The sequence below is a fragment of the Panthera onca genome, chromosome A3 (genome assembly GCF_046562875.1).
Source record: "Panthera onca isolate mPanOnc1 chromosome A3, mPanOnc1 haplotype 2, whole genome shotgun sequence".
NCBI classification, from domain to species: Eukaryota; Metazoa; Chordata; class Mammalia; order Carnivora; family Felidae; genus Panthera; species Panthera onca.
In genome coordinates, this window is record NC_138341.1 from 81527584 (window position 1) to 81549724 (window position 22141).

General features: G+C 39.4%; 1 protein-coding gene across 4 annotated transcripts in view; it reads right to left on the reverse strand.

Moving 5' to 3' along the window:
• Positions 1 to 22141, reverse strand: part of RNF149 (ring finger protein 149) — a 32560-nt gene that overhangs the window by 5088 nt on the left and 5331 nt on the right. For all 4 annotated transcript variants that reach the window (XM_078444369.2, XM_078444368.2, XM_078444367.2 and 1 more), the window contains exons 2-6: positions 15242 to 15492; positions 14232 to 14300; positions 8315 to 8397; positions 6067 to 6163; positions 2525 to 2723 (exon numbers count right to left, since the gene is read on the reverse strand). In XM_078444369.2, coding sequence (XP_078300495.1) covers positions 2525 to 2723; positions 6067 to 6163; positions 8315 to 8397; positions 14232 to 14300; positions 15242 to 15492 — 699 coding nt within the window. The remainder of the gene's footprint in view (positions 1 to 2524; positions 2724 to 6066; positions 6164 to 8314; positions 8398 to 14231; positions 14301 to 15241; positions 15493 to 22141) is intronic.

Below are 22141 nucleotides of genomic sequence, written 5' to 3' on the forward strand. Positions count from 1 at the left end.
ACACACACAAAAGGCAGGTGTGGGGAGTGGGCCCAGCTTCTTCAGAATGTATCCAACATCCTGTTGTTTTATAACCTAGCATCTTTTTCCACTTTTATTTTTATGCACTATTTCTTTGTGTGTGTGTGTGTGTGTGTGTGTGTGTGTGTGTGTGTGTAGGGGTGATTTTATTTGTATAGAATACATTTCCAAGGACGAAATATCAGCTTCAAAGACTATGTATTTTTAATTTAATAGATGTTGTTACATGGCTATTCAAAAAGGCCAGGGGGCGCCTGGGTGGCTCAGTCGGTTGAGTGTCCGACTTCGGCTCAGGTCATGATCTTGCAGTTCATGAGTTCAAGCCCCACATTGGGCTCTGTGCTGACAGCTCAGAGCCTGGAGCATGCTTCAGATTCTGTGTCTCCCTCTCTCTGCCCCTTCCCCGCTCATGCTCTGTCTCTCAAAAATGAATAAATGTTTAAAAAAAAATTTTTTTAAAAAGGCCATAACAATTTACATTTATAGCACAATGTATGGAAATGCCCATTTCTTGCATCCCAGCCAGCAATAAATGTTAGCTGTCTTTTGAATTTTTTTCTCATTTGAACACTGGAAAGTGATATCTCACTGCTATTTCAATTTGCATTTTCCTAATTAACTTGCATTTGGATTTGATCTTTTCTTGTTTTTGTTGTATACCTGCACTTGTAGTCTACACTATGCACTATTTCAAATGATAATAATATCCTACTTCTAAGAGGGGAGAGGAGATGCTGACAGACCAATGCACGGCAGATAACAAGAGTGCAGGAAAACGTGGGGGACGCTTAGGGTGAGTCTTTATCGGCCTTTAACTATCTCAAGGGTGGTCAAGTACTAGAGAAAGGAAAGTTAGTTTTTTTTCTGGAGACTGAAGGCAATGGCAAAAATGACACTGGCACGCACTTGGGCTCAACTGGACAGGATGGATTCTAAAGGTGGTTCCATCCCAGCAGGCAACCAGGGAGCTGGCTGGGAGAATGTCCTTTCTGCATTCCAATGCTCGGAAATGGGTTTTTCCTTCTCTTCCACAGTGTGCTCTTCTTCCTTGGCTACTGGTTTAAAACCTAAGTTCTAGTATTTGTTTATTTTTGCTTCATAGCCAAACATAAAACTGATTCAGTTTGAGTTTTACTGATTTGGGAAGATATGCTTCCTCTTCCCGTATGGAAAAATTCAAAATTGGAAGCATCAATTCTTCCCAGTTAAAATAAATTCGATTATAATAAAAATTTTCACTCAGCAGAGTAATTTTAATTTTTTAGAAAAATGCAGAATAGTCCAGAAATGTTTTTAAATTAATAAAGGTGAAAGAATTTGCCTTGCCAATATCAAAACATATGTAATTATTATTCACTAAAATGATTATAATTCACTAAATATTGGGACAACTGGTTAAACATTTTGGGGAAAAATAGGTTAAACCTTCCGTTAAGCTATGTGAATTAAAAATTTAAATGTAAAATACAAAACCACAAATATTAGCAAAATATGAGTTAATATATTTATAATCCTGAGATAAGGAAGACCTTCCCAAGTTAGTATGCTATCAAAGGCAGAATCATGAACATATGTTGGGACTAGAGAAAAATTAAACATTTCTACTAGCAAAATATACCAACCAGTCAAAGGACAGACAAACTGGGGGAGAAATATATGTCATACATCTGACAAAGATCAAAGAACTCTTAGAAGCAACATGAAAAAATTAGTTTCTCCAGAGAAAAATAAGGATGAAACAGGCAACTCCTGAAAGAATAAAAATGACCAACAAATATGAAAAGAAGGTCACCTCATTAGTAATTAAAAAAAATGCAATTCACTCTGTCTCCTCTCTCAGAATGACAAGAAATAATCAGACATCTAAGTGGTGAGGGTATATGCATAATAAGTTCTTTTTTTTTTTTTTTTTACTTTTTAAACAATGTTTATTTATTTTGAGGAAGAGAGAGAGACAGAGAGATTGAGAACACTCAAGCTCTTGGGGCAGGGAGGGAGAGAGGGAGAGAGAGATTCCCAAGAGAGATTCTGCACTGTCAGTGCAGAGACCGATGTGGGGCTGGATCTCTCTCTCTCTCAAAAATAAACAAACATTAAAACAAAACAAAAAAAGAGTCAGATGCTTAACTGCCTGAGCCACCAGGTGTCCCTACACAGCGATTTCCGAGTGTTAAAAATAAAGTCGCCAAAAGGGTGCGGTTTAAAGAAATTACAGTGAATCTAAACTGTAATACTATGTAGCCACACAGAATCATGCACCTATTGATACAGAAAAGAGCTGCACACATTAAGAGAAAAACAGGTAACCTAACAGCACATAAATGATATGTGATTAAACACAGAAAAACATCTGGAAAGCTATTTATCAAAATGTTAAAATGGTATTTCCAGGTGTCGGATCACAGTTTCTATTTTTCCTTTATGTTTTTCTGCATTTTATGTATTTTTTCATTTTGTTCCCTAACTGCTAGCAACATTGTTTTAAAACCTGGAAGGCACTTACCTAGTAAGGCTGTGTCTTCACCTGCATCTTCTTTAAAGCCGGCATCACACTGCAGTGCAGACTCACTAGTGGAAGAGGACGGTAAATTGTTCCCGTCACTTCTGTCCTCCTCTTGTAGAGTAATACTCAAATTTGCAGCCAAAACACTCCCAGGGGTAGATTCTGGAGCGGGCATCTCCTGCACATCCTCCACCTCTCCCTTGAGAGACGAAAAGAAAATACCTTGTCTGGGTAACACATTCAAAGCTTATCTATCATCTCCTAATGATTAGGCATAATCCATACGGAATATTTTTATACACAGAACCAGGCAAGAACATTAATGTCTTCTTTATTTAGCAACATCAGAAAATTAATTACTTCTCAATAAGCAGCTTTCTAAGACCTAAACGGTATTTATTTTAAAAACCATTTCCCACCTTGACGTAAGCAATGCCACATTTAAATTCTTTATTGACAGTAAGTGAAGCTTTGTCATAGATGCATTTTCCCTGCTTCCTGGACAGAGGGTGTGAATCAGCCTGGCTGTGGCCGTGAGCTAGGATTACTGCCTCTAACTGTCGTACTGTCTTACTGCAGGCACCAGGGTTTGGGGGAAGAACACAGTATCTGAAAACAGAGGGCTTCAGACTGCATTTAGTTCACTTAAAAACAATCAATTGTGGCTCCCTGAGGACAGTGTCTATTGGCTCTCAGTCTACCTTCAACTCTCCCGTGCGCTGCTTTAAAGAACAGGACCATGAAAGTGACATCCCGGTCTTACATGGAGGCTAATCCAGATACCTTTCTGATTAATACCAGAGTCAGGCCATGTTGTGAGAGAGGAAACCACTAGGTCACCTGGTAAATGAGCAGTGGCTTTTGGGTTTACTGTGAGCCTGGGCTTTACGTGAGAACATGGTGTTTGTTGCACCTCCCTCACCGGGCTCTCAGGGTCAAGGGCACGGCTGGCACGCTGCTCCCACTGCCACTCCACAGGGTTTTAGAACCGCCCTCCTGAACAACACAGCACACAGACTCCTCCTCACTGGTAACTGAGACTCCCGACACAGCAAACCACGAATCCTACTGAGTTGCTAGAAAGTCCAAACTCCCACCCAGCCCACCCTTATCTGTTTTCCCAGATAGTTACTGAAGTGCCTGACAAACTGGACTACCTGCCAGTCTCAAAGCCCACACGGTCATACCCCTATCTGCAAAATAGTGATTGGTCAGACAAACTCTTTAACACCAGGCTCAGACTCCCCTCTTAAAATACCACCTTCTTATCTCCCCACTCCACCTGGTGGAGTAAATTCCTCCTTCCTCCATGCTCCTCAGCACTTCAAACATACATCCTCTGCTACACTGTGCGCGGGTGTGTCCCCTGGCCCCCAAAGTCCAGAAAATGAAATCCCCAAGAGCCCACAGGCAGAAGGGCTGCGTCTCACTTGTCTTTGTCTCCCCAAGTCAAGTTTCGATCTAGCACCTGAAAGAGTGCTCCTTTGATACATGCTTGCTGAATGAATGAAAACAAGAGTGACAAATGGACCATCCAGGAGGTTACAACTGCAAATGAAAGGACCACCTCCCAAGTCCATGTGAAGGACTGACAGCAGCTCTCTTACCAGTCATTACCATATGAGAGTGTCATACCTATGAAACCCAATGCAGGATGGGCCACAGGGTTTAAAGAAAATGGCCATTCATCCAAAAAGTAAAAACTAAGGGCAAGACAAGTTAATCTCTTACTATAGGTTTCTGTTCTTCAAAAAAAAATTACTTTCTGAGGACATACTCAAGCTTTCTGAAATTAACATTTTAACAAATATACATACGTAGATATATTTCCCAAAACAAAGCTCACAACGATTAAAGTCTCAGTACTAAGTTTAGCGAAATATCTTTATAAAAACTTTTAGGGGGCACCTGAGTGGCTCACCCGGTTGAGCATCTGACTCGATTTTGGCTCGGGTCATCATCTCATGGTTTGCGAGGATGAGCCCTGTGTCAGGCTCTGCACTGACAGTATGGGGCCAGACAGGAAGGGAAAGAGGAAAAGGGAAACCTTTGCCAAGAAAAACATCTGTCAAGCTCCCTGTATTGTATTGGTTAAAATCCTAGGAAGGTGCACTCTCTTGTCTGAGCTACAGGCTCAGTTCACTAAGTTTCAAGTTCACTAAGAAAGCATGTTATGCCCTGCTAAGTAGAGCCATCATTATTAAAAACTATAAACTATAGAAATTCTAGAGGAAAGACAAAATTTCTAGACATTAAAGCGGGTGAAGTTTTCTTTCAATAAGACAGGTCTTGAATGCTGGCCAACCACCCCCCCCCCCCCCCCCCCCCCCCCCCCCGCCGGCTCTTTCTGTGTACCTATGGTGAGGGCATTCTGGGACTCACACTGAAAAATATAATTCACATAAAATTACAGTAGTAATTAAGGCAGCAGGCTCTCAACTATCTTTCCAAGGCTCACTAAGCTAGAAGATGACAGGGTACCTCGAGGACTATTATGGCTATAAGGTGCATGAAAAACCTCCTTGTGGTCTCTAGCTCTACCATAAACACTATAAATTTTCTAAAAAAAAAAAAATGTTTAGCAATACAAGAAGTTTATTTGATACTTAAATGACTTCTTCCAGAGATCAGTATTTCAAAATTATTTACTGTTTAACAATCAAGAATATTTTAAGACATTAATACATTATACGAAGACTCTAAAAACAATTAAAAATACAGCAATCTAGAGAAATCTTTTTTCCCCCTATGTCTCCCCTTTTGGGTGGGACTACTGGTTAAAAGCTTATACCTAAGAATTAAGCAAGCTGGTGTCTGAAAGCTGATTCCCCAGTAACTAGCTGTGTGACCTAAGCAAGCTACTTGGCTTCTCTAAGCTCAAGTTCCTAATTAGAGAAATAGTACTTACCTCTTAGAGCGGCCTTGAGGACTGCATGTAATAATGTACATAAGGCCCTCAGCACATGGCTGGCTATGATGAAGCACCCCCTTTCACTCTGCCCTCATGTCTCTGTTTTCTGAGGAAGGACCTATGACCACCTGAGTACCACAAACTGACAGAGCAAATTCCACACGGGACCAATTTCCCCAGCAGGATTTGGTTTCGAAAGCCAGGAATCTGAGGCCTTGTGTCAAAGAGTGTTGGCTTCAGTTTCCTCATATGTAACATGTGTGCCTGGAGCCAGAAAATGTAGGAGGCTCCTTTCATTTCAAACTTTATAATTCTTGTTTATATGACACTGATGAGTATATATATATATTCTGCAGGGCAGCATACCAAAGCTCATTGCTCTAAGCAATTACAAACTCTCTGGAGGGAAGCATCTGGCCGTATTAGTCTATAACCGCAAAGGTAGCAGTTCATTAATTTTTTGGGATGTCTTAAAAATGCATTTTTAATCACGAGGAAAATTTCTTCAGAGAACCACAAACATGTTAGAAGGAGCACTTAATCTGTTCCTCTTGCCTCTGGTCAGTAATGAAATCGCATCACTCAGGAAGAACCGGGGCAGAGATTGAATATAAACAAAAATGTAACAAACCCAATATCCCAGGGCTTTGATGACATCAAGTTTACACATTGGACACGTGCGGTGATCCAAAAGCCATGGGTCAATGCATATTCTATGAAAAATATGCCTAAAAAAATTAAGTATGTGTTAATGTTTTAAAATAAATGTTTATATCTTATTAAGGAAACAACACATTCTACTAACTCACCTTCTCAGAACAAGTTAAACAACTTCAAATCAACATTCTAGTCTATTCACTTATTCTATGTCATTATCTATTCTATTTCCCATGTTAAACAGAATCTGGAACTTACAGGGAAATCTTCCCTTCACTCCACAAAAACAGCACGGTTTATTTTTGCTTCATGCTAGGCTATATTTTTATGTGCCCCTGTAACTTACTTAAAAGCCTTTTGGGAATAAATGTGGCATAAGTAAACCAAGAGCAATAAACTTATCCTGAACTCAGAGTATCTTATAGAAGTTCATGAAATGAATCAAATGGAAATACAGCAAAATATAAACAGATCGTCTTAGACTGTAGGCTTAAAAGAAAGCACTTAATTTCTGTCTTAACTGTGTTTTTGTATACTCCATGTTTTTCTAAAATGATCACTTTCAGAATCAAAAAGAAAAAAAGAAAAATTGCCTACATATTTTCTTTTACTGATTTGTCTTAGTTGGCTCACTTTGCCTCCTACCTGGTGAATCTGTCTTCTATACATGGTGAAGATACAGAGTCAGGAGAATGGGTACAGTATCCATGGCTCCAGTGACCACTGTGTGACGTAATGCTGGCAGTCTGAACCAGCTGTTCAACCTCTCTGTATCTACACCCCAGGCTGTTCTCAGCAGCCGACATGCAGTGTGCTTACAACCGTGCTGGGCACAGGAAATACTGAGCAACTGTTATCACTATTAATGCTGTTGTTTGAAGACCTCTTCTTCATACAGAAGTCTGACAGCACAGTTAAAGATAAAAGAACTTAATTACAGAATACAGTCTAGCCCAGCTTGTCTTCTGTCCTTTCCATCCTCAAATTGAAACTGAAGCTGACTGACCCAATGGAATGATTTTTACAGAAACACAAAGGAAACGTGTTGGCTTTATTGCAAAATTTGTTAAATAAAGCATGGGAGAAAATGGGGAGAAACAAGTAAAAACCCCAGATCAGGAGACCAGGAAATGTGCACATGCAACATGTCTGCTTGTTAGGGTCAAGTATGAAACCCAGCTCAGCTATCAGGACAGATCTGGTGTCACAAAGGAAGTGAGCCTCAGGCCGCTCACTTGTGCTGTATCCCAAGCATTATTTTTAAGTCAGAAAGACTGGCCCTAAAGCATCCTACAGTAAAAATCCTTTCTGATTTTAATAACTTTCTACAGGACATACTGACCCAATACATTAAGTGCCCACCACACCAACTTCATATAAAAGCCTGCAGACTGAAGTTAGCGATCTTTATTCTGGAAACTTTTGTTATTCTGATATTTATTTGTTTTCTCTACAGAATTACTGAGAACTTAATCTACTATAGAGTACTTATATATAAATACTGAAGTACTTTGTAAACACAAAGCAAACCATAATTACATATTAACTTCTGACCTATTTCTCCAATAGGTGAGAAGTATAATTAAAACTGATCAGACTCTAAAGTATATTGTCATTTTGTACATCTTTCTGGTAACAGCCATTCTTCTAAATGGTTATCAATAAAGTATCCCATTATTTAATTAAAAAAAAAAAAAAGGAAAGCTTGACTTCCCATTGCTAAAGCAAAGCCCCTAGCATACCTAAAGCAAGAAATATTTATTTGGCAGAACCTACCTAAAGCACTACACCCCAGCATGCAAACAATAGCAGACCACTGCCCTCCCCGATCGACTCTCTGCTAACTATACCTGGCCGCCCCCCTTGGGGTCCTTCACCAGTCATGCTTCAGTCTCCTTACTCCGACACAGCATATCTTGCATGGCTAAATGTGGGATGGGATTCCCAGGTTCCTAATGAAGCCTGCTTTAGACTAGAAGCCAAACAAAGATACATAATGGGTCTGTCTTAGGACCTGAAGCGTCCTAAGCAATTTGAAGGCAATATAATCCAAATCCAGGAGCCTCGAAGGCTCCAGCTTCCTTCCTAAAAGATGAGACGATCACAAGATCATCACATGATAGCAAGATCCTTACATCATAAAAAAACACGTTAACACTTTTGTCGGAAACCTGAAACATAGTGGGTAGTTTGCAGCGTCTCAGGAAGTAACAAGGACGTACTTGCATGGCAGAATTCTGATAACATCCTTCACTTTAAAATTCTCAATACACACCGCACAGTTTTCTGCATCAACGTCGACTCCCTGTAAAGAGGAAAGAAAAGAGTTCACTACATCCTTGCTACACGGTCTATGCTTAGTAAAACTCATCACGTCCTGGCTAAAACAATGACCAATTCTATACTACAGAGGTGCAGCCGGAAACTAAACACAATCTTTTCCCCACTGTCCAGAGATTTTTTACAGAAGCTGCCTGAAAAGGAAAAAATGTCATTGTCTACCTAATCAGACACCAACAGTTTTTAGCTACTAGGGGAGTGTTCATGTGTCTTTAATGTTCACGTTTTAAGGGTTATGGAAATAAATGTACATGCTTGCTTTACAATGGTAAGTTATTTTTCAAATGTAAAACTTATAAGGAGGATTAATATCCAATAAGATACTCATTTCTAGAATCATTAAAAACTAACAAAAAATCACTAGAATTTGCTAAAGAACATGGTTTCAACTTGTAAATGAGAAACACAAATGGCTAAATATCTGAAAATGTTCACCTCACTAGTGATAAAAGAATCACAGATTAAAGTCAATTACTGTTTTTCTTTTTTTTTCTTTTTAATTTTTTTTATGTTTATTTATTTTTGAGAGAGAGAGAGGCAGAGTGTGAGCAAGGGAGGGGCAGAGAGAGAGAGGGAGACACAGAATCCGAAGTAGGTTCCAGGCTCTGAGCTGTCAGCACAGAGCCTGACATGGGGCTTGAACTCATGAACCATTAGATCATGACATGAACCAAAGTCAGACGCTTAATTGACTGAGCCACCCAAGCACCCCTCAATTACTGTTTTTCATCCATCAAATTAACAAAGGCAAAAAGAAATAAAATGTGCTGGAGAGGAAAAGTCTTGTGACAAAATTCCCACTTCTAAGAATCTATGAATCACAGACCTTTTTGGTGGTATCAGCTTTCCCCCCGTTTCCCTGGGTACCCCCCATATTAAACCACCTGGCCTCAACCAATCAACCAAAGCAGGCATGGCCAGAGTGGTCATCTGACCCAAGACAGGCCAATGAGACTCTCTTTGATTCCGGGATAGATTCAGAAATTACAACCAGTGTCTGCATGTAGCTGCAACTTTAGCAAGTGGATTGTATGGGAACATGGCTACCCTGTCCTTATGTAATTATTTAAAAATACCCTGAGCCATGTGTATCACTTGCTAACAAGCAAGCAGTAAACACTGATTATTATTATCAAAGATTATATGAAAATTTCTTAACATTTAAAATGGTATGGTACCACTAAAGTAAATATTATCACTTGTTTTATCATATGCCATGCAAAAGTAATGAAATAATTTAAGTTTATTTATTTATTTTATGAGAGAGAAGAGAGCATGCACACAAGGAAAGGGCAGAGAAAAGAGGGAGAAAGAATCCCGAGCAGGCTCAATCTTACAAACATTGGGATCATGACCTGAGCCAAAATCAAGAGTCAGACACTTAGCCAACTGACTGGGCTAGCCAGGTGCCCCATGATGAAATAATTTTTAAAGCCCCTAATGGTTTGCCAGCTTACACATTACTGTGAATGCACCCATAAGAAAAGAAAAACTAGAAAACAAACCTGTCTCTAGAACTGGACATCATGTAGATTTAAGAAAACACACTTTTCAGTATAAGTTCAATCAAAATCATCAGAAAATCTATGTATGTGGTGCCCGGCTGGCTCATTCGAAGAAGCATGCGACTCTTCGGTCTCAGGGTGGTGAGTCTGAGCCCCATTTGGGGTGTACAGATTAAAGAAATAAAACTTAACAAAAAAACAAAAAGAAAAAAAGAAAGTAAGAAAGAAAGAAAACCCATTTATGTACCTCACAGGCCATTTAGGGATCCTTTTTTTTTAAAAAAAAGTTTGTTTATTTTTGAGAGAGACAGAGACAGAATGCGAGTGGGTTAGGGGCAGAGAGAGAGGGAGACACAGAATCCAAAGCAGGCTCCAGGCTTCGAGCTGTCAGCACAGAGCCTGACAGGGGGCTTGAATTCACAAGCTATGAGATCATGACCTGAGCCCAACTCAGACGCTCAACCGACTGAGCCACCCAGGTGCCCCTAGGGATCCTTTTTTAACCATTATTTTGACAACTTAAAAAAAATTTTTTTTTAACATTTATTCATTTTTAAATTTTTTTTTTTTTAACGTTTATTTATTTTTGAGACAGAGCATGAACGGGGGAGGGGCAGAGAGAGAGGGAGACACAGAATCGGAAACAGGTTCCAGGCTCTGAGCCATCTGCCCAGAGCCTGACGCGGGGCTCGAACTCATGGACCGCGAGATCGTGACCTGAGCCGAAGTCGGACGCTTAACCGACTGAGCCACCCAGGCGCCCCAACATTTATTCATTTTTGAAAGACAGAGCATGAGCGGGGAAGGGGCAGAGAGAGGGAGAGACACAATCTGAAGCAGGCTCCAGGCTATGAGCTGTCAGCACAGAGTCTGATACGGGGCTCAAACCCATGAACGGTGAGATCATGACCTGAGCCTAAGTCAGACGCTCAACTGACTGAGCCACCCAGGCGCCCCTATTTTGACAACTTTCAAAAACAGTGGAATCATATTTTCAAAAATGTTCTATTTAAAATATGCTCTGTATAGGAAGAGGATATCAATTTACTTATGTTCTCAAAGATTCAATTCAGTATATTATACATATAAGCCTCTGTTTTCTCATATTTTATAGACTGAGACTTCCTGCTATGGAGTAAAAGACATTTTCTCAGGGGAACATAAAACTACATGCTACTCAAGTAACAGGCCACATCTAATGCATGTACAGTTTGTCACAGGCTTTCACTGGAGACTCTCTCCCCAAGGACCCTCAGTGATCTGTACATCAGGTGCTAAACCTAAGCTGTGACATGAGAAACTTCTATTATTTATTTTTTTACTTTTTCTGTTCAGTACACATCTGCATGGGAAGAAACCAGTACCCTGCACAAACTATTAAAATTCAACTGTTACTTCTGTTTAAGGCATGAGGGAAAGAATGGCAGCCAACGATGTAATTCCAAGAGTATCTCCATATTAATATTCTAAATAACCCATTAATATCAGAAGCCAAAGTTAAAAAAAAATCAAAGGCCTATATTTAATGAGTATTATGTTTTCCTCGCCCTCCTCCCCTTCCCCCTCCTCCTCCTCCTTCTTCTAAAGATTTTATTTTGAAGTAATCTCTACATCCAGGATGGGGCTTGACTCTACAACCATAAGATCAAAAGTCTCATGCTGCACTGACTAAGGCAGCCAAGAGCCTCTAATGAGTATTATTTGTTTTAAACCTTTAAGTTGGTCAGAAGAGATACATACAATAAGTATGGTTATTTTTGAAGGGGGAAGAGAGAGTGGAATAAGTGAAGTCTCAACAATTTGGTGAGATGTAAGAAAAAAGAAAAAAAAGGGGGGGGGGAGCACTTGGGTGGCTCAGAGCGTCTGACCTCAGCTCAGGTCATGGTCTGTGAGTTTGAGCCCAGCATAGGGCCCTGTGCTTATAGCTTGGAGTCTGGAGCCTGCTTAGGACTCTGTGTCTCCCTCTTTCTCTGCCCCTCCCCCACTCATGCTCTGTTTCTTTATCTCTGAAAAATGAATAAACCTTTAAAAACAAAAACATGGCACAAAAACACTCAGATCAATGGAACACAACAGAGAACCCAGAAATGGACCCACAAACGTATGGCCAACTAATCTTTGACAAAGCAGGCAAGACTATCCAATGGAATAAAGACAGTCTCTTCAGCAAGCGATGCTGGGAAAACTGGACAGTGACATGCAGAACAATGAACCTGGACCACTTTCTTACACCATACACAAAAATAAACTCAAAATGGATGAAAGACCTCCATGTAAGACAGGAAGCCATCAAAATCCTTGAGGAGAAAGCAGGCAAAAACCTCTTTGATCTTGGCCACAGCAACTTCTTACTTAACACGTCTCCAAAGGCAAGGGAAACAACTGCAAAAATGAACTACGGGGACCTCATCAAAATAAAAAGCTTCTGCACAGAGAAGGAAACAATCAGCAAAACTAAAAGGCAACTGACAGAATGGGAGAAGATATTTGCAAACGACATATCAGATAAAGGGTTCGTATCCAAAATCTATAAAGAACTTATCAAACTCAACACCCAAAAAACAAATAATCCAGTGAAGAAATGGGCAAAAGACATGAAATAGACACTTCTCCAAAGAAGACATCCAGATGGCCAACTGACACATGAAAAAATGCTCTACATCACTCATCATCAGGGAAATACAAACCAAAACCACGAGATACCACCTCACACCTGTCAGAATGGCTAACATTAACAACTCATGCAACAACAGATGTTGGCAAGGATGCGGAGAAAGAGGATCTCTTTTGCACGGCTGGTGGGAATGCAAACTGGTGCAGCCACTCTGGAAAACAGTATGGAGGCTCCTCAAAAAATTAAAAATAGAACTACCCTACAACCCAGCAACTGCACTAGTAGGTATTTATCCAAGGGATACAGGGATGCTGTTTCAAAGAGGGCACTTGCACCCCAATGTCTATAGCAGCACTATCAACAATAGCCAAAGTATGGAAAGAGCCCAAATGTCCACTGATGGATGAATGAATAGAGAAGAAGTGGTATCTATATACAATGAAGCATTACTCGGCAATCAAAAATAATGAAATCTTGCCATTTGCAACCAAGTGGATGGAACTGGAGGGTATTATGCTAAGTGAAATTAGTCAGAGAAAGACAAATATCATATGACTTCACTCATATGAGGACTTTAAGACACAGAACAGATGAACACAAGGGAAGGGAAGCAAAAATAATATAAAAACAGGGAGGGGGACAAGACATGAGACTCTTAAATATGGAAAAGAAACAGAGGGTTACTAGAGGAGTTGTGGGAGGGGGGATGGGCTAAATGGGTAAGGGGCATTAAGGAATCTACTCCTGAAATCACTGTTGCACTATATGCTAACTAATTTGAATGTAAATTAAAAAAATAAAATTTTAAAAAATGATAAAAACAAAAACAAAGACAAAAACAAAAAACAACGGAACCAACCAAGTCAACCAACAAGTCAACATGGTTATCCACACTTTACAGCACAGAAGACAGACTAATAAAAAAGTAAATACTACTTCATTAGCAACTGTTTTCCTTTTAAAGAATCAATCCTCTAAGAATCTGAGGTTCTAGATTAGGATCTGTCCTATTCCAAAAATGCTTTAAAACTCTGGTATGATTTTGACCTTTTCAGTCTCATGTTGGCCATGTCAAAATGTTTTCTTTTTTTAAAAAGTAGTTTTCAGTACATCTGTTCTCACCCTCTCCACAAATCCCAGTGTTTTTTCCCTGCAATTAAGGGAATCAGAGAGAATGGATACACAGCCTTAGATTTAACAGAAATGAATTTAAACTATCAAAGGTCTATGGTCTAACAGAACTTGAAGTTCTTTAGGTTCCTTAGAGTCATCTGGGACTGACCAACAGGAAGAACTTTCTTAGCAAATGAACATACCGGTCCTGTCCAGTATGGTAGCAACCAGCCAATGGGGCCATTTGAGTATTTGCAATGTAGTTAGTGTGACTCAGGAATTGAATTGTAAGTTCAATTTCATTCTTTTAAATTATAATAGCTACATATGACTAAAGGCTACCCTATCTGATGGCACAGGTCTGGAAGGCTCTTCACATGTGCAAAGGAGTATTTCTGCCAACCCTTCTCCAAAATGAAACATGTATGCAACTTAGTTCTAACTCAAACCAGCCAAAACTCCACACAGTCAAGGTGAGTTTAACAGAATGGAAAGTTTTACTTAGACATATAAACAGATACGTACTTTAAAAGAAGCAAACAAAAAAAAACCTCATGAAAATATTACCTTTTCTCCATGCTTTACAGTATGAAGTGGAAGCTGGCCAATAATTTTCTTAGCTTCTTTTCTATGACTCTTAGGTAGGAAAAATATCATCATTAAAAATTTTAAGTCACTATTTCCAAAAATTTACATAAGCTTGTAGAAAAAGCTTCATTTAAAAAACAAAGTTGAATGACTACAATGAAAATAACAAAAACTAATATTTACATCCTAATGTATAAAATAGCCACATATAACTTAAAGAGATGTTTGATCAAGAATACTGATTTTCAACTCCATGTCTGAGGAAGAAACCAATTCTCACGTTTAAATGTTGGCAAGAGAGGAGTAAGCTGAGGATCGGGGCCCCACATATTCATCAATATATTAACGTCTGTCCCTAAAATGAAAGCGGCTTCCTATGCAGCAGGTGCCAGATGACCCAGAAACGACTACCAGATGCCAGACGCCTACCAAAGCCAGAGAGGGTGGCTTTTCAAGACAACAGGATAAGCATGAAATTCAAAGGCCTGTCTTTGGAAGCCTCTGGCTCTTCTTTTACTGCCCTCCTCTTTGTTGTGACAGAGACACTGTCTCTCTGCAGAAAAATTGCCTTGAAAGTTGCCCCACAATGGAAGCCGGGAAGGCCTTCCCACTCTGCTCCTTGCCTTCAGGCCTAGTGTTCTTTTATTTTAAACACAGAACCAGGTCCACTCTACCTCAGGCCTATTTATTACCTCTTTATGTCTGAAAAAGGCAAAGATGGTATCTGCAGGAGCAAAACACGCAAAAAGTGGCCCCATTTAAAGGTATTTAATATCCTACAGAACAGAAAATTTAATATATTCTAATTAAAAAGTTATTTTCAAACAGTTGTGTTGTAATTAAACAGTATGAGTGAAAATGAAATTAAGAATATGGTCCAAAAAAAAAAAAAAACCCTCAAATGTAACTTAAATTAAGACAATATATATGAGAAATATTTATGAGCTATCTTTTAAAAAGCAAAGTTAAAAAGAATTATCCGTAATTACCTGACTTCCAAACTGTGAGCCAGTGTATAGGAAACGCTGTATATAGTAAAATATCAGCCAGGCTAACGAGATAATCATCATGGTGATAAATGCAATGGCCACAAATACCACAGACTGACCACTGATGAACTCCTGCACATGACGGGTGCCAACTCCTATGGTCATTTTGACTGCAATGCCTTTCTGCACCAGATCCAAAATTTCTCTTCCTTTTGGGTAGCTAACCATAATGACCACTATATTTCCTGTTCCTGGAGGAAAGAACAAAAAAAGTCAATATGAAGAACACAAAATAAGACACAGAAAAAGGTTAAGAGAAATAGAAGAATACTACAGTCTGTCCACATATAACCATCCCAAAACTTCCAAAAATGTTTAATTTTCAAGGAAAACTGGTCCCAAAAGAGAAAACAGACTGATTACATTAGAAGTAAAATAAGTCTTAAGGCACCTGGGTGGCTCAGTCAGTTAAGCGTCCAACTCTAGATCTTGGCTTAGGTCATGATCTCACGAGTTCATGAGATTGAGCCCCAGTCAGGCTCTGTGCTAACAGCATGGGGTCTGCTTAGATTCTCTTTCTCCCCTCCCCCGCTCATGCTCACAGGCACACTCTCTATCAAAATAAATAAACTTGAAAAAAAATAAACAAGTAGAATAAGTCTCTAAAAACTACCCCCAAAAGTTAAGAGCGCCATTCAATTTCACAGGTGAATTCTACCACCAAACCTTTAAGTAAAACCAATAGTACTAAAATTGTTCCACAGATTAAAAAAATTAAAAAGGAAGTTTAGAAATTATTTCTAGAGAATAAAACCAAACATGGGAGTGAAACCAAAAGAACCATACAGACTAATTTCACTTATGAACATTAATACATGATGCCCAAAGCATGCCTATTAAACACAAGGAGGCATCTGAGAATTTCTACTATAATCACTGTTATTTAACATTGGTCCGAAGACATGAGCAGACATAATACAATAATACAATAATAATAATAATAATAATAATAATAATAGGAAAGAATGGGTAAAGATGGGTGAATTCCATCTGTAGATTAATAACCATAAAATATCAGTAGTATTCTTTATTTTTTTTTTAATGTTTATTGTTGAGAGAGAGAGAGTGTGTGTGTATGTACATGAACACGGGAGGCAGAGAGAGAGAGAGAGAGAGAGAGAGAGAGAGAGAGAGAGGCGGGGGGTGGGGGGGGGGGAGGAATGAATTACAAGCAGGCTCTGTGATACCAGCGCAGAACTCGATGTGGGGTTCAAACTCACAAACTATCATGACCTGAGCTGAATTGGACGCTTAACTGACTGAGCCACCCAGGTGCCCCTTGAGGCCCCCTCAAGATTTAAGTATTCTTAAATCCTTAAGTGCTGTTTCTGAAGTTCATTAGGAGAAAACAATCAAGAATGATCAGGCAAAAATATTTTTTTTGACTGGGAAAACTTTCTAAACAATAAAACCCAGACTAAACCTTTATAATAAAAGTAATTAAAACAGTGTAGTAGCAGCACAGGAAACAACCAGAATAACGGGGCAGAATCAAAAGTCCAGAAATTAGACTCTAATATATAAAAAAACCCCTCAGTATATGATAAAAATGCAATTTTAAATCACTGGGGTAAAATGGATTACTTTTTTAAAAATAGTATAGGGAAAATTGGGTATTATCTGAGAGAAAAAAAGCTACATCCCTTTCTCACAACTTATGCCAAATAAGTCCCAACTAAATCAAAGATTTAAATATATAAAAAAGAGGAAATATAAACATGAAAATTTTCCATGTGGCTAGAAAAGAGCAAAATCAAGGAGTCAAGATCAAAAGAGCAAATGGTCATCAAGGGGAAAAAAGGCATATAACACAACAAAGACTGAAAACAGTTTCCTGGAAGAGAAAGAGCAACAGAAAAACAAAGGAAATGAAGTCAGTTTGCAGAAAAGATGAATACGTTTTTTTTACATAGCAGCTTCGGCGAGAACAGAATTCACACGCCACAAAATTCACCTCTTTAAAGTGTACAATTCAGTGGTTTTTAGTGTATTCAGCAAAATTGTGCAACCATCACCCTAAATAGAAAACCTGAATGCCTCTGTGGTCACTCCCCAACAAATGGGTTTTAAACACATTAAGTCAGGGTACAGATGAAAACATTAAACAGATCTTCAACTTATGATGGGTTTACATCCTCAAAACCTATCATAGGTTGAAAATATCCTAAGCAGAAAATGCATTTAATATTCCTTATTGAACATCACACTCAACCAAGCCTACCTTACAAGAGCCTAAGGTTGGGCAAAATCCTCTAACATTAAGCCTGTAAGAAAGTGCTATCTGATGTCATTTATTGAGTACAGTACCAAAACTGAACAGAAGGGTGGTCTGCATGCAGAATGGTTGTATCGATTGTCGACCTTCGTGATTGTGTGGTGTAGGAGGAGCTGGGGCTGCTGCCACTGCCCAGTATCACAAGAAAGTACTGTAGGGCACATCGCCAGCCCCGGAAAAAATCCAAATTCAAAATTTGAAGTACGGTTTCCACTGAATGTGTATTGCTTTCGTGCCATCATAAGGTCAAAAAATCGTAAATCAAACCATGGTAAGTTGGGGACCATCTGTGTCCATATGATTGGCAAAGATCAAAAAGTTTTGATCCTCTATATTGTCAAGAGTGAGCACAAATCTGCACACCTGCACACTGCAGGGGGGAACTTATTTGTGTATGTATACAGGAACTATCTATAAAGATATTTGTTGTCAAATTTGTTTTCTCTAAGTTTATGGTATCACAATCTAAACGTCCATCAACAGGAAGAGAGTTATATAAATCCTATATAAATACACATAGGATATGTGGGCAGACTGAGGCGGCAACTATTAGCACTGATAGGACTCAACACGACAAAAGAGGAAAAAAGCAAAATGTCAAACTGTGTGGACGAAAGATCTAGATGTCGTATCAATTTAGACTGCCTCTGGAATGTGACCCAGAGTCTAGGGACCCTGACTATGTCTGGAGGGAAAGAGCTGGACACAGTAAAAATTCTGTATCATGTGCACATATTACCTATTCAAAACTAATTTTAAAAATACACATAAAGAATGTTCTCTGGCATCGCTTCGAAACTGATTTATAACGCAATTCTTTTGCAGAGAAACTGAATCTGTAGCAAATCCACTGTGGCCCCCCCGCTGCCATCAGGATTGAGTTACTGAAACACCAGAAGGGCACCCTTCTAAGGTGGCTCCGGCCTGGAGGCCGATCCTCTGACCCGGGCCTCAAAGTGTCACTTAACAAGAACTGTACTGGTCTCCACACTCACCCAGTCTGCCGTGTCATCACTGGGGAGACACGCTAAGGGGGAAGGCACTTCCTGCCTTCAGGAAAGCAAACATCTAAAGCTGAGAAAGACAACTACAGAAACAATTATTATGATAGTTACACCACTTGTAATTACACGGCACCTTATAAGCAGAAAGCCTTTTTCATAAACCCCTTTTGGTGGAAAATTTCAAGTATGGACTCAAGTAGAAAGAACAGTTTAATGAACCCTACATACCTATTTCAGTTAAAAAGTTTTATACAGAAAACAAAACTGTTTCTATGCTATGGTTACAGCCACATAAAACTTCTGGTACAGACATAATGCTCTTTGTGTTAATTGGGGAAAATAACTTTGGAGCACTTTCATATTTATATCTCACATGCAGCAGAAAGAGGCAAAATTACCATTTTACAGATGAGGGTTCTGAAATCTTGAGAGCTGCTCAATGTCATACACCGCATGGAAAAGCCAATCCTTGGGTCTGAAGACCCAGCTCCCACATGGTAAGTCTGCCCTGCCCTCTCCTCATGGGGGACCCAGCCTTCAGAGCCTCACAGGCTGGGTTCAAATCTGACTGTTATCCACTGTCTAGGTCTGGAGAATCTACCCTGAGAGTATTTATTCAGCTATAAAATGAGAATGAGAATTTTTCTATTTTGGACTGTTGCTTATTTAATATGAAAGTAGAATACAAAGAGCTACAGAAATGAAGTGATAATTTTGTCTGAGGTGGGACAGAACTCTTTCCCTGGGAGGACACTTGAACTACATCTTGAAGGACAGACAAGGTTTACCAAGCCAATGAAGGGGGGATTTCTAGGCTGTGAAATCACCATAAAAACCTATTTGGGATGGTGACTGGTCCTGTTTGGTTAATGATAAAAATATAGTGGTCTCCCCCTTATTCACGAAGGATATATCCCAAGACCCCCAGTGGATGTCTGAAACCACAGATAGCACCAAATCCTATATATACTATGCTTTTTTCCTACACATACCTAAGGTAAAATTTAATTTACAAATTAGGCACAGTAAGACATGAACAACTAATAATAAAGTACAATTATACTACCAAAAAAGTTATGTGAGTGTGGTCTCTCTTAAAATATTTCATACTGTACTCACCCTTCTTGTGATAAAGTAAAACGCCCACATGATAAGATGAAGGGAGGTGAGTGACGTGGACATGATGACCTAACATTAGGCTACTACCAACCTTCTGAGCATAGGTCAGGAGAATCATCTACTTTCAGATCAAGGTTGACTGTGGGTAACTGAAACCATGGAAGCTGAGACCATGGATAAGGGGGGGGGGGCAACTACTGCATATGTAAAGGTTATCCTGTTGATCTCCTATCCCCAGTGCCTCACATAGAACCTGGCACATAGAAAGTGTTTAATAAATATTTGTTGAATAAATGAATGAATGAATGAGAGGTGGAAGATGAATTGAGATTAGAGAGGTTCTCGAACACCAAATTTTTTTTTTTATTTATTTTGAGAGAGGGGGCACATGCATGAGCAGGGAAGGGACAGAGAGAGAAAGAGAGAGAGAATCTTAAGCAGGCTCTGCACTGTTAGCACAGAGCCTGACACAGGACCTGAACTCATGAACTGTGAGATCATGACCTGAGCCGAAATCAAGAGCTGGACGCCCAACCCACTGAGCCACCAGGCACCAAGGACACCAAAATTTTCAAAGGGAGGGGCTATTAACACACAACAATTATCAGAAGGATAACCTGAACTGAAAACACTTGTAATATCTACTTGAAAATTTTTACCTAGGAAACTAAAACAGTTCACTGGGTTAAAAGAAATCATTAAAAAAAAAAAGTGTCTAGGATGACAGCTAAACCATTTGCTATGCTAATTATAGCAGCAAGATTGCTTCTGGGAACCACTTTAAATTAATAAAACTCAGAATGAAGATTCATTCTATCCCATGATTTACTTTTCTGGGACATTTTTTGGGGATGAACTGGAAGCAGGGCAGCTCAGTGAAAATAAATGACCCCAAGGGCTGCCAGGCACAGGCACCTTATTCGGCCCTGCCCTTACCTCCTGATGCACTGCCTCCTCCCTAGGCCAATCCTAGAGAGCCTTAGTAGCACAAAAGAGCAAGTCATAGCTTATTTCTAAACTGAACACCTCTGTTTCTTCACAGGACGCACAGACGCTCAAAGACTTGGGACCGGGGAGAGAAAGCTCTCAAGATTTTTCTTCCCAAGGCCTTAACACTGCTACCAATCATGCTTGTGTAAAAAAATGTCACCTGGTGCAATCCCCCTCCTTCCCCAAAGAATCTATACCTCTCACCATTACAGGGAAACTCCTTGAAGGCAGTTTTATTTTTGTCTTACTTAGCACAAAGTCTGTGTACAGAGAACATGATCATAAACCTGTCAAATAGTAAATACCAAACACAGTACTCTTTAGCAAGCCAAACTATCCATAACATAAAACTCTTCTGTGCCAAAAATAAAATTGCATACGTTTCCGTTTCCTTTCAAATTTCTATGTTCCTCTTACCACTTGGTCAAAAACAAAAAATCCTGTCTTGGGAAATAGTGGGTTCAGGGGTGCCTGAGTGGCTCAGTCAGTTAAGCATCTGACTCTCGATTACAGCTCAGGTCACGTTCTCAAGGTTCATGAGTTCCAGCCCCACAGTGAACTCTGTGCTGTCAGTGCAGACAGTGCGGAGCCTGTTTGGGATTCTCTCTCTTCCTACCTCTCTGCCTCTCCCCGGCTTGTGCTTGCTCTCTCTCTCAAAATAAATAAATAAACCTTAAAAAAAAAAATAGTGGGTTCAAAATTCTAGAGTTTACATGTGAGTCTAGTGTACCATTTTGCCTCCCAAAGGAAATTATATAGAGGTGGGAACTACTGAAATATTTAAAGTGGTGGATTAGATTTCTGTTCTAGAAAACTGATTCAGGCAGCAAGAAACACATTTTAGAGTTCCAGAAAAAGAAACCCATGACGTTTCAGGTCTTTTTTTTTTTTCCTAATAACTTCCATACTCTCTCCACCTTCTGCCCCCAACCTAGGAAATTCCTGGTCACATCTTTGATTCAGCACAAGCTCAACTCAAGGCTGCTCAGAACCACCTACCCCTTTGTGGCTGCAATGCATCAGTGCCTCTTAGACACAGCTTTTTATACACCCACCACAATTTCTTTATAGGTTTCTCTCCCTCACTAGACGAGTACTACCTGCTCTTATTTATTAGTTTTTGTAGCCCAGCATCACACAGTGATGACCTATAGAAGAGTTTCTGTATGCAAATATTGGCTTTCCTTCTATATAGTTGAAATGCCCCAATAAGGAGAATACTATGGACTGCTTTGCAGGAGGAACAGGACACTAAATATGAATGTAAATGTTTCTGAAATTTGAAGTTATTATATAAAGCAGAAATGTTTTTATGGTTGGCTAGGAAGTGTTGGCAGGACACAAAAACAAATGTTGATTCTTTCCTTGGAATTTAAAATTAGGTTTTGGATAATTCGACTTGCTCAAACATATTTCATATTTGTTGAATATACTATCCACCTCTTTGCAGTG